The sequence below is a fragment of the Neodiprion pinetum genome, chromosome 5, assembly GCF_021155775.2.
Source record: "Neodiprion pinetum isolate iyNeoPine1 chromosome 5, iyNeoPine1.2, whole genome shotgun sequence".
NCBI classification, from domain to species: domain Eukaryota; kingdom Metazoa; phylum Arthropoda; class Insecta; order Hymenoptera; family Diprionidae; genus Neodiprion; species Neodiprion pinetum.
In genome coordinates, this window is record NC_060236.1 from 34,688,740 (window position 1) to 34,702,355 (window position 13,616).

A 13,616-nucleotide genomic window follows, 5' to 3' on the forward strand; every position below is an offset into this window, starting at 1 on the left:
TGTTTTATCGTACAAAAACAAAAATAGCTTGGGGAAAGATTTCTTGCGCTGCCCTGGATGTTAAAAACATATCAGTATTTTTCTGTCGAATACCATTAAAAATCTAACTTTTCGTTATATTTAAGGAATTTGCTAAAAAAATCTAGATTATCATTAATTATATTCTAAATGGCAAGTTTTTTCAATTAGAGAGAAATATAACAAACGTCGTAATCCGGATGCATGATAAACCGTTATATGCGCATTGTGACAACGGGTATTTGGTAGGAAGCAAAACCAAGAAATAGCACGCGACGACAGAGTGTACGTAACTTTGATTAGCAGGATATTGCAGAGTAAATGAATGATCGACACTTGGCGGAATTATGAATTCTCGCTAAAGGAACTGTTTGAATAAATGAAATATCATTTGTTTAATATTTTTACATTTTTTTTTTCTTTCTTCTTTCAAATTGATCTTTGTTGATAAATAAACGACATCGTATCTTTACTTATAATTACTAATTATGATTTAAAACGAATAGTAAAAGAACTTCAAGTAATGAAAAATATAATTTACCTATTAGCTAGTGTTTACAGTATCTACTTACTGTGTGTAATGATTATTACAGTTTAGAAATTACATAAGTTTAGAAAGGGGAAAAACCCACGTGACAATTTATAAAGTGATTTTCAATGAATGCGAATTTGTCACATCCGTATTAAATATACTCGATGAAAGTGGTATAATTCTCTTCATCAACGAAAATAGCTTGTTTGTATTCGATACTGAAATACAGAAACTTGAACGCGACATGTGTTCGCACCTAGAAGCAAAGAGACAATTAAATATGTGTATGCGTTCACAGTTTCGTAAAAAAACACAAAGATTCCAATCGTGTCGAAAGCGAATACAATTCTCGTATGTTTATAAAACGTATCACATGTACAAAACAAGAAAAAAAAAACCGGAGAAACGTGACTGAAAGGTATAAGAAAACGCGCTTCCAGTATCCAAACTCCTCTAGGTTTACGTTAATTTAGGAAAAAAAAAAGTAATAATAATAATAACCGATGGATAGTAATAAAAGTAATAAGTCTTTGCGAGTGAAAATTGCTCGGCTATCACCGGCTTCGTGCACATCTCTAACATACTTTTAGCATAGTAAAATCGCTGCCGAAATACACGTTTTGACTGGATCAAGATTCTCACATAATACCTAGTGAATTATTCTGATCTCGAATGGTATTCAGTGTACTTTTATTAATAGTTAAGAGCAAATGACTTTTTTCGTGCACAACGTGTCTTCGTATTGTTTTTTTTGTCTCATTTTAACTTTTATCGTATGTTTCAAATCAGGATGCATGTTCTCCTGGACATGTCTCTTTTTTGCGTCATTCGTTATGTGCAATGAATATAGCGATTCAATAATTATGGTTCAGAAAGACATTTTTCAAAATACACGGATTATTCACAGCGCTGACATCAATCTCTTGATGGTCTATCCAAACTTTACGTAGAAAACTGAGACCCTATCAGATTACTGCTTTTCTGAAATATGTTCTGTTAATATTCAAGACGTGCAAGTACACTGTCATATTTCCCGAACGAACGAATTCAAATAAACATTGCAAGGCATTTGATATATTATTTACTATACGGAGCTGTGAGAAATGGCGCATCGTGGATCTTGACTTTTGCCTGATGTTAACTAAAATACAAAACATCATCAGATTGTTGTGACAATACTGCATTGTAAAACAAGTCACGCAGTTTTTTTCAAGGCATGCCTATCGATCCTCTGAAAAGCTTAGCTTAGGCTGACGTGGCAAAGTTTGATTATTTACAATACTCGTCGCGTCGTAATTAAAAATCAAACTAATAAATAAATAAATAAGAAATCTGAACCCAGTTTTATTACTTCCGATGCAAACTCTTTCCTCGGCGAACTGATTTATTTTAAAACGAGTTGGGCCGAAAAAAGCAGCCCGCTTGAGTTATCGACTTTCATAAATTTCATTAATTACACTGAGCTCACGTTCCTGCACTGTTTTCCGTTAATTGGTCTGCCTGCGCCAAAATTGCAGTGTTTTCTTCAACGTATAGTCTCTTAGCATCTCTCTTAGCCTCGCTGGATCCGGAACTTGATTTTCTCTTGTGGCTCGAACTTGAAGAGTGTGTTTGGGGAGCCGATGAATCTTCTCTGTGCTTCCGGCTGCTCGACGACGACGAAGACGACACTTTCCTATGTCCATGATGAGAGTCTCTCCGTTTTTCCAACTTCCTATCACGACCTTCTTTGCTATCTTGATTATCGCCGGTCGTCTGTTTGATAGATGACGTTTGTTCCCCTGCCTCCTTGATCCGCTCGGTCTCCTTCGCCTCAGTTTTACTGGGATGTGGACTGCTATGGTGATGTCGGTGTTTCTTGTGCTCCTTGTCTCTCTTCTCGCGTTCCCTCCTCTCTTTATGTCGTTGTTCCCTCTCCTTGTCGTCTTTGTGTTTCCGTTCAGGTTCTGGTTGTGAGGACCGATGCTCAGGAGACTTTGCAGTCTTATCCTCTCCATGTTTGTTATCACTCTCTGCGCACGACGGCATGCTCGGAGTCGTTTGAATCCCATTAGTAATGTCGGCGGGCGGAGGAGGCACAGCTTCTGGTTTCTCATTTATCCTCCTTTCCTTCGCCTCGTCCTCGGCCATTTCCACAAGCGCCTTGACAGCATTCTCCGTCGCGCATTCGAGTTTTGACATAAACGCGGACACAGTTTCGGCTTCGAGTAGGCGACAGTATTTCTCAACCTTGCTGGCATCTGTTGCCCATTTTTTTTCTGCAAGATCGAAGGTTTCCTTCTTCATCCTCTCGACCATTTCCTTGGATGCTTCTGCGACTGCGTCTCTAAGGGACTGGCACATCTCCTCTACGTCAGTTTTCGATTTATAAATGGCAATCTCCAATGCCTTGTCCACCACTTCGGTCGCGTAATTTTTACCAATTGTTTGCCTCGTCGAAAGAACGTCCTCCTCCAGTTCCACCTTCTCCGAAGCTTCCTTTTCCTGTAGAACAGACGTCACTGGATTGTACAAGCTCAGATCTGGTCGTTTTACGCACGTTTTAGGAGCTTTTGGCTGCGGCGGACTCTCAGAAACGCATGTGGGCGACTCCTTGGTCGAGGAATAGTTGCTGCTGGATGACTTTCCGTGCTTAGGATGATTTTGTTCCAATTTGTGGCTACTGCTGTGCTTCTTCTTTTCACTAGAATTACTCGATGATTTGTGTTTGTCGTCATGCTTCTTGTTCTCGCCGCTACATCGTTCTTCCTTTTTTTCCCGGCTCCTTTTCCGTTCGACCGTTCGTTTTTTATGCTTACAGTTCTGCTGTGGGGTGGATCCTAGTACGCTACTCGCGTCACTCTCCTTCCTGTGATTACTCGACGAGTGTCTTCTGTGGTCCCGTGTTTTATTTTCGTCCTTGCGCTTGCTGTGCTGTTCAGACTTCTTCAGATTTCCTTGATACTCGGCGGCTCGTTCTTTTGCTTTCTTTTCCTCCAGTGAATCGGTGCTCACCCTGTGTTCACCGTGCTGACTATCTGTATTTTCTTTCTGTTCCTCGACGACGCTACCTCGCTCCGAATTCTTCTTTTCCTTGAAGTGGTGGGCAGTCTCAGTTACAGTGCGACTGTGCCTTATATTCAAGCTGCTCAATATCTCGGGGTAATACTGCTTTAACCTCACGTGCCATGCAACGCTTGAAACCGCCGACACTGTCCTGAACTGATGAATTATGTTACGTGGTAAAAAGTAAATGTCGTTATCGTAAAGGTTTATTCTAGCATAACGAATCCCCTGCCTGCGCAATTGGTTCAACTTGGCATCTTCAACCCATTGAACGCATTGGGATATGGGAGGTTCGTGCAAATCGAGTTGCAGCTTTTCAACCAGCTCGGAAAAATCACCGGCATAAAAAGCGACAACGTCTTTAGTTATCCTGTTGTACTCGTAAGACTGACCGCCATGGACTGCCTTCAATATTCCGACAGCCGCTGTCGTCATTCTATCTAAACCATGACCGACGTGGTCGGCATGAGCTCTTGTTCTATCCTCAAACATGTACTCACGGGCTTCGCTCAGCCGCGGCAGGTACTGAAGGTTACGTAATTCGTTTATGCCCGTTCTGCGACGTTTGCATGGACTCTTGTTCATGTCGGCTGTAGGAACAAGCTGTTCTCCCGGCCTGATCCACAGAATTGGTCCATCGTTCGACTCCTGTGGCGTCTCCATTTTCACCACAGACAAAGGACCCCAAGGCATGGTCTGAAAGTAATTTTGTTGAATTACAAAGAGGTTTTACCGTTGGAAAATCTCGGAAAAACAGAAGTTTCGTCGAGTTTTCACGATTGTAAGTTACAACTCTTTTGCTAGATTACACGAGACGAATGCAAGCACTCGAAGAGTCCGACTTACCATTCTCAGAAATGGATTTTCCTCAAGCCTCTGAAGAAGGTCTGGAAAGTATCCGCCAACTTCTTCATGGACGGTGCCAACAAGGCTTATTTGATGTAGCGGGCCATACCGCACAGTGCCGTTACTGAATGTCTTGACTGCCTGCTCCTTGTACTGTAACATAGTCGTTGTTTCTATGTCACTATTGCGGCCTAGAACCCCATTTTTAACGGTCAATGAGGGGTAATTGTCAGCCATGTGATCCAAAAGGTCTGGTAAATAAGCTGCTGCATTGTGGACTATTCCCATTACATGGTAAGCGTTCCCGTTTTCATCCTCGCCAAACACGACCTGCATGAATATATAAGTTTCAATTGAAAATATCACGAATGCTTGATTATAGCCAACGAAGGATAATCATTACTAACTTTGAAGTATTCCTGAGCCAATTCTTCGACTTGTTCGTTAGATAGGGTGTCGAGTTCATCCTGGTACATGTGGACAACGTTCGCACCTCCATTGGGGTAAGTTTCAATGTGAATGAACTTCTTGTACTTCAATCCATCAAGGTGATCCCTGCTCTCAGCTAATTTGTTTAAAGTCTTGTAGTTCTTAGTCTGCAGATTCAGCCTCATATTCTCTGTATCCATGGTCGTCAGACTCTGAGAAATGGATTTGTGACAAAGCGGCAGCGTGCCACGATCGCGGCGGCATTGCACCCCAATACTGGCTCTCTTGATTTTGCTTCGTTTGTAGCATCGAGAGCAATGCCTTCTCTCACTGTGTTCTCGTCCGCGTTTTTCTCTCGACGAGTGAGGCTGCGATTTAAGGTTGTCACTGGTCGTTGACGTTGGAGGCGCTACACAAGGTGCTATGGTCTGTCCTGTAGTGGAATGAATCTCGATCTTAGTGTCATTGGAACTGCCAATTTCACTTTTGTTTACTTCGGCTTCGACCTTGTTTGGGTCGGGTGGTTCTTTTTTAACGGCAATTTCTAGAAACTTCGATTCCTTAAGTCCGTTTTCACTCTCCTTGCCTATCACCTGAGGTGTCAAAGCGTCGCAAGGAGCATTATTTGGCATTGAACAAAATGGTTCGTCCATTAACGGAGTGCCTGGGCTCTCTGCATCATTGCTAGAGTTTTCTCTCTTAGTGACCGGATTTGGGTTCCCTTCTGCATTTTTTAACTCTGTGCTAGGCATTGTTGCCGTCGTCGTTATCGTAGTATCGGGGCTATTGGGCCTTGCTGGAACCCTGAGTGGATAATCAGGACTCCTGGGGCTGCTGAAGATGTCCCCGCTACTCTGGGGACTTTCTCCATGATGCGGCGTTTTGTTAGAAGCATTTCCACACCCTTCGAGTTTTACCGGGAAATTTTGCGAGTGTATCGCTGGCGTTACTTCGCCTACAAACGTTGTGTCGGCCTATAAAAATTACATGCGAATGTCTCAATAAGTTATTTAAACAATTCATATGGAATTGAACGTCTAACTGTCGACATGCTTACATTCATAGAATGATTTGAAGAGCTCTTCAAAGATTTACTGAATTTCTTGCCGTGACATGCAAGGCGGTTTACCTTGTCTATAAAATACAAAGCATGATTAAATGACAGATTACCTTATGCAAGAACCTTGTATCCAATATTTTCTTCATTATGCTATTAATGGGAGAAAAGATGGCATATGGAATAACGTAATGAATTTAGATTTCCCAGACAGATATTGTTTCATATGTTTTTTGCTGAGGGAAGGATATTTTTGTGTAGGACTGTTGGATCAATGCTTTGGTTTGTGAATTTAATGATTGAATAAGTTGATTACAGTTTTTATATCTATCAACATCGAAAATTAATGAGTTCCAACCAGTTGAATTTCATAACCATGCACAGCTAAGTTACTTCTCACCATAATTAAAGATTTAGGAAAACGACAAGGAATGATGAATGTTTCAGACAAAATGTTTGCAAGTCAAGAAAAAATAGCCAAAGTATTTGACCTCGGTGTTTATAAAAATCATTTCAGCATTTCAAGGAACGGTTTCTACGGGTCAAGAACCCGTGAACAAAATTTGTTGCTTGGTATGAAAATTTGCTGATGAATCGATAGCTTTTTGAGTTTTGTTACAAATCGGTGACTGACATCTCAAGGTAGAACAAGTGAAATTCACATGCGTGCAAAAGCACTACCGTTAAAGAATACCATGATGAATACTTTGATTCTTGGCATACTTTCTCGCAGAGGCATGGGATAATAACGATAAAACTGCTATGGCGGCTTGGTATCTGTGGAAACACAAGTCTAAGTAACGGGAAGAGAAAAATGACGCGTAACTCCGCCAAGGCTGGATGAAATAACGAACCGCTTGTGATTGCGTACCGATCAGTTCCGATTGGACATTAAGTTGAAAAGGCTTTGGAGATAAAGAGAAGAGGTTTGTACGACGGTTACCATTTGCGTCCGCAGAAAGGGTGAGAGGCCTCTCCGCAGTAGCGTAGTACTCCAGAAACGTGATACCACTGGCTGATAGGGCTGGTGTTTGTTGAGGCGGAACGTGGGGGGTTGCCAGCGCCTTGACGACGACGCCGTCGTCACGACACCCGCTTCCCGGGGGACCTGGAGATCCAAGAGACCTCGGTGATCGAGGGGGCGAGGCGAAGTCCGTCTCGGCGTTGAATATCGCTGCGGGTCTCGGAGGCGTCTCGATGGACGCTGCAACTGTGTTGGCAGAGCGCTCGTGAGACGCGCCGTTGTCGTTGCTCGTTATCCTGCTCGTTCTCCTTGTATTGAGGCTTTTTTCGCGGTCGTTGAACGACGACGAGCTAGGTGTTGCAGGTCTGCTCGATATGTTGTCGCTTATCACTTCGCTTAATCGCGTTTCTGCACTATTTACATCGCGCTGTTCATTTGACACGGTGTTGCCACTATTCTCGGAAGCCATCTTGGATTTACGGATTAATATCGCAGCTGGGAGTCTGCGATCATTGCGAGATCAACCTCACCATGTACTATTTTTTTAAGGAATCTTAAACCGACTCCTAGATGGCGTAAGTACGATGTTTCTGACGGCAAAGAGGATGGAGGTCAACGTTGTTGGTTTCCACCAGCCCCCTGACACACGCTCCTAAAAGTGGTTCGCAAAATGTCCCTCGATTCTGCCGCCAATTTCCACCACTAGTGGCGCTAGTAGTTACCTAACGAGCTTGCGCGCGGTCAGCGAGCACTCAGCGAGGGCAGCGAGCGTGTCAGAAGTCTACTAGTGCCACGTAGAGGAACTAAAAAACGGGGACAAGACGCGTACAATTTTTTAGTATACGAGCAGTGGTGAGTGTCAGGGGGCTGGTTTCCACTACTCAAAGTATGAAATAACTCACATAAGTATACTGAAACATCTAATTACCATGTAAAAGGATTGCATTGTTTGCATTGACAGAAAATGAGTAATAAGAATAACAAATTTAATTTTCTCCACATCTGCTCGCAAAATGCTTCTTTTCAAACCTCTTGAGTAGGCGCAAAACAGATCTTTCCGGCACTGGGACGGAAAAGTCTTTTCCGCCGGCTAAAGGCGGGCGAAAGATACTACTCTTCCGCCCTCGGGCGCAAAGACCCGATTTGCGCCCGGTCACTCGGTTTGAAATAGCTATTTTCGTACCTAGGGTATAAATTTAAGTTATACATCCTAGTGCGAACCACCGTACGAAGGTATAAGGTATTACACACGTGGTGCGAACAATATTTTTCGTCCTACGTAGGCGTAAATAGGATTTAACGGTTCACTTCACAGGCGTAAAATCCGGCGTTACGCCTACTGTGGCGAAAAGAAGCACTTCTGCAGAGTAGGTGTCAAGAAAAACGTCGTGTGCATTGCGGGCCCAAGGTTATTTTGGTGCATGCAGCATACTCCTCTTCGGCTCGTGCCTCAAATTTCCCGTTCGCGAAATAATTCTTTGCGCCCTTGATACATAGTATACTAATTACATACCCTTCTAACGGACCGGTGTAGCATTTGGTTTCTGTCTTTCTATTTTCCGAATCGTTGGAAGTGCATCCACTTAGACTTCATCTATTTGAAATAATTGAATGAATCGTGAAACACATTTTCTCTTATCGGTGTCAGGTCCACACCTTATGATATCTTTTAATTCGTTGACAATAAATTAATTGGATAAGAAATAATTTTTACATTTTACATGTATTATACCGTTAGCGTGTATTATACAAATTGAGTACTTCAACTATACATTTTAATTACCATTGTATACAATGTAAGCAATAATTTTACTTTTTTTCATACATGAATGTACTTTAATATTGTTTCTGATATAAAAGTTTCTAATAAATTAGTAATTCAAATCTTACGCGTTGGTTACTTCGTTTGCCTTCTTGTGAATATTTAGATTGGTTTGAATTTAGCGCAAAATCAAGATGTGTAGGGTATTTAGGTTGTTCTCAAACCTGCTAGATGATGCTGAATATCGTATAGGTTAGGACACGAGTATTACTTCGTGGGCTAGGAACTCTAGTACGCGATGTATACGAAAAAATACATAGCTGCCTTATGAAAGTGCCTACTTTATTCCTTCCCATCCTCTTTGATAACAGCCGTTCATTAGAGTGCGTTTCGATATTTTCTGCAAATGGCGAGAGTATCATTCCGTCATTGTTTAGTACGCGGAAGTGAAGGGAGATAGATGAAGATTTGAACACTTGAAGCAAATATCGGAACGACCCTTATTGGAGTAAAAGCAGGCCGGCGACTGTCGATCACTAGTTTTGAATAAATTTTGCACCTTGGCCATTGCTTACAATGGAAGGCTACGTTAGTTCAAGTAAAGCAATGCTTCAATGACCGAAATGCTTCAGATAAACTTCGTTTTTTTCTCTACATCTTTATAAGATACAATAATAATTCCACAAGGTTGAAAATTGAGCGGACGTATCTGAATCAGATGGCGTGACGATCGCTGTTCTCGAAGTCTGGCAACGCGTCCGTTGCGCGTTGATCGCGCGTCTATTGCGACGAACGTGCTACGGACTAAGGCGGCAAGAAATAGAGCGGCGTTGCTTGCGTTTCTGAGTTTATAATACATCTGAGTACGGGGGACTGTGATCTAAGGTAGCGTCGTCAGGTTGATAACGAAAGGGTGAAAACGCGCGTATAATACATACATAGGTGGAATAACTAGGTTTCCGACGTGGGTGAGCGGTGTCGAGGGTGCGCGAGTTAGTTAAGTTTAAGGAATAAGATGTCTTCGCCGAACAAGAAGGTGAAGAAGTTGGAGGATCCAGGATCGGGGGACGGAGATGCACGCGACTACGATCTCGAGACGCAAAAGGCGTTGGAGGAGATTGACGGATGTCAGAACCAAATCGATGGACTGAACGAGAAAGCTAGCGACGAGATACTGGAAGTCGAGAAGAAGTACAACAAGCTGCGCAAGCCGTACTTCCAGAAGCGTAACGACATCATTAAAAGGATACCCAACTTCTGGGTAACCGCAGTATCCTTTCAAATACCGATATTCATTGTCAAAACTACTTTGTTATTACTCTGTTGACGTTTACCATCTATGCCGGCGTCCGCTGACCGCCGCCGCCATCTTGCCATCTTTCATCCCACGCCGTACGCACTAGCCGCTGAATATTGTTGAATGCTGTCGCACGATAGTTGAAGATCGTGTAAACGTCAAGGCGCGTGCATCTCCGGATGAGCACGTGTTTTGCGTTTCTAACATTCCGTTTCCACTTATTACCTATCGTCTCTTTATCCCGTATTAATGATCCCCTGACTGTTCATTAAGCCCGGGGGATTTCCCGCCCAAAACAATGAAGCGCCGACTTCCTACATTCCTTTTGAAATTTCTCAACTTTCAGCCTGATTAAGCGGATATACTGTGTTTTTAATAGAGATTAGGTATCTGCTTGGTGTTATGTTTCCTGAACCACGTATCCAGTTTGTAAATCACCCACAAATAGCACCTATACTTGAGGAAGAAGAGGAGGATGCGCTGCGGTATTTGAACAAGTTGGAAGTCGAGGAGTTTGAAGACATAAAGTCAGGGTACAGAATCAACTTCCACTTCGACGAGAATCCATATTTTGAAAACGACGTTCTTACCAAAGAATTTCACCTTGGCTCTTCTGGTGAGCTCCATTTCTATTTTCAACTGTTTTTCCTTTTTTTGCCACTATGCTAGTTAGCGATTCTGTATTACTCGTTAAATATTATATGTTTTTGCTGCGATGAGACTCCTGCTCTTTTGCAGGAGATCCAGCGTCGCAAAGTACACTTATCCGCTGGAAGGAAAATGGGGATCTGACGAAAAGAGCTAAAGATAAAGGATCCTTGAAAGGAAGAAAGAGGCCACTCGTTGGGCACAAGACGTTCTTCGACTGGTTCACGGATCATGGAGATCCAAGCTCAGATGACATAGCAGAGCTTATCAAGGATGACATGTGGCCAAATCCATTACAGGTAATCACACATGCATTTATATTTATCCAGAACATCATTGAAAGAGTCAAAATCTGTGGAACATGCAAGAGATTGAAAATATAATTTTTATCACAGTATTATCTGGTGCCGGACATTGACATCGAAAATGGAATTGAGGGTGACGACGATGAAGTCGATAGTAATGAAGACGAAGATGAAGATGGTGACGAAGTCGAAGACGGTGGTGAAGGTGAAGAGGGAGATGACAGTATAGTGGTTGTCGAAGATGATGCTGATGAAGAAGATGAGGAGGAAGAAGCTGACGGGGATGGAGAAGGAGTCAATGATGAGGGAGACATGATGGTGGATGATGAAGCGGAACAAGACGGTAAATAGAAAGCGATTTTAATGTTTTTGAACCTTCGAAATTGTTTTGTCGGCTGATGATTTAAGAACTTCTGCCAGTCGAAAATTAAGCCTAAAATCTACGACGTGAACTAATTTTGAAGTATAAATGTCCATCAACTTTTTTACGATTGGTATCTTTTACGTAAATGCTATTATTTCAGATGGGAAAGAGCCAGAGTAATAAGCTCATATTGGAAAAGATCCTGAGATCCGTTACTATGTGGAACATCGGTAAAAGCATATACGATAAATAGTTGTGAACCGAATGGTACGTAGTAATTTACGACTATTCGGTACAAACGCATCACAGAAAAACAAAAACTAATCAGATATGTAAAAAAAAAAACTTGCTAAAACGAAACAAAATAAATAAAAATCCCCGTCTGATGCCCTTCTACAATATAAAATAATTAACGATAACGATAGGATAGGCTAAAGTTAAGTCATGGCATCAGACAGGTGTTTATCACGGCAGTTATCTCTGCGATGGTAATGGCTCTGTAGCATCACCCGCAAGTTCCTTTCCGGACGAGGCACGTTGGTCACCCGCGACAGTATTCGCGGGTTTTATGGTCTTTTCCACCCCCCAACTTTTACAGCAATTTCATAACGTGGAGATACGAATAATTAGATAAATAGATGTAATTAGGATTTGCGATAATTAGCAAAAAGTGGACAGATAGGGAATCACTGTAGCTTTTACAAGAAAGAAAGAGAGAGAGAGAACGAGAGCGAAAGTGTGTGAGTGAGAAAGAGAGAGAGCGTGAATCCCGTTTTATTTTATCTGTAGTAACGCAGCTACTAACGTGCCTCGTCAATCCTCTTCCAACCTCCGTACCTCTTCATTTCACTTTTTTAAGTACGTGTATGGTAATAATAATTATTGATATTTATATATATTTGACTTATTTCGAATTACGTCGGTTTTATCGACAAGGTGTTGTCTAATTAAATCACCCACTTCGAACGGAACATATGTCTATTTGGTCTAATTTTTAGTTACATGAATTCACTGTTTTATCACATAATACCGCGTTGAACTGCGTTATTATACTCTGGAGGTGACAGGAAGGAAAATTGAAAACTGTGAAGTTGTACGAGTTTCTTCGAATTTAACGATTAAATTACTTTTCTCGTTGACAAGACGAAAGATTGTAATGGAATTAGCAGTTTTTAAATATATATTTGTTAATAATCAACTTTCACATGCTGTGCATTTGCAGTGGCGAATTTCTAAAAAAAAATTGTGGCATCTCTTCAAATTTAAAGCCCCACGAAAGCTGAAAGGAATTGTGTAAATTTGCACATTATCCCACGAGTATCGTAGAATCCGAGTACATCATTTCATTTCGTTGATTGTTCATCTCAACTATCTGAAAGTTCGTCTAGAAGACTAAAATCCGCCTTCTGATGGATAATTATTTGAATTTTACATCACAAATCTAAGGTAGTCACTATTCACCTCCAACACTGTCTCTATTTTCATGCAAAAAATAATTTGATCGATGCAGTTTTTGAAATGTTACATTCATGAATTTGGTTCTCTGCAATTCGGTCCACAAATTGCGTTAAGGTTTCATAACAATATGTTCTATGTTTTACATAATTAGCGGGTTGGAAATTAGATTTGCAAGTTCCATTCCATCGGGTTGGGATGCGTCATTTAGACAGAGGCTCGGGAGGTCTTGTGCCCAAGTAACAGAACATCTCTCCCGTCGCGAGTGCAATTGGATATGATAAGCTAGACAATGAATCAGAATACCGTATTAAAAATTGAAATTCTGATTATCGACTTTCGTTATTACACACGTGTGCCTATCGAACAGACGCGCGAAATTTATAAAAAATTTTACCGCACGGTACCGCACGGTGATGGAAATTATATAGCATAGCTGTACATATAAAATATGTACATGCATATCTATTATCTCTTACCGGGAGCTATTGGAGTTAAACAATCAAATTGTGGATTGAAGAACTGCATAAAGCATATGTGTACCTTCTGTCAATAAAAGATTAATCCGAGACCTCTAACAGTTTGGACGATAACGTAACGAACATAGTTGCACGAAATCTCTATGCGCTTAGAGACTAACAGCAGCAGAAACTACCACACTTGAGACGTTCGCACGCCTCAAAACGAAGCGAAATAAAAAAAAGGGTCGCTTGTTGTGTCCACTTGACGAAATGAGCTCGTTCAGCGTCACCAGACTGCACGTTGCATTGGGAGAAGAAGCGAGGGAGCTCTGAGCAATCTGTAAGAAACATGTATTGGACACGTTTAAATTTTTTCACAAGAGTCTTGATTGTGAAGTGTACACGGCATATTTTAAATGCGTGTCATGGCCGG

The 13,616-nt window shown here is 41.6% G+C and overlaps 2 protein-coding genes across 3 annotated transcripts; one reads left to right on the top strand and one right to left on the bottom strand.

Moving 5' to 3' along the window:
- Positions 1-1,870: 1,870 nt before the first annotated feature.
- On the bottom strand, positions 1,871-7,393 carry LOC124220487 (uncharacterized). Its single transcript, XM_046629453.2, has 5 exons — positions 6,871-7,393; positions 5,928-6,004; positions 4,849-5,844; positions 4,442-4,771; positions 1,871-4,291 (listed from the first exon to the last, which is right to left on the bottom strand). Exons 1-5 carry the CDS (start codon positions 7,358-7,360, stop codon positions 2,015-2,017), a joined length of 4,170 nt encoding a protein of 1,389 aa, XP_046485409.1. The 5' UTR covers positions 7,361-7,393; the 3' UTR covers positions 1,871-2,014.
- Positions 7,394-9,417: 2,024 nt separating this feature from the next.
- Positions 9,418-12,238, top strand: Set (NAP domain-containing protein SET). Of its 2 annotated transcripts, none has more exons than XM_046626483.2 (5): positions 9,418-9,923; positions 10,377-10,566; positions 10,689-10,897; positions 10,994-11,246; positions 11,428-12,238. In XM_046626483.2, exons 1-5 carry the CDS (start codon positions 9,669-9,671, stop codon positions 11,445-11,447), a joined length of 927 nt encoding a protein of 308 aa, XP_046482439.1. In that variant the 5' UTR covers positions 9,418-9,668; the 3' UTR covers positions 11,448-12,238. The 2 variants fall into 2 exon arrangements, with proteins under 2 accessions (XP_046482439.1, XP_046482440.1); XM_046626484.2 differs by having other exon boundaries at positions 10,698-10,897.
- Positions 12,239-13,616: the final 1,378 nt, after the last annotated feature.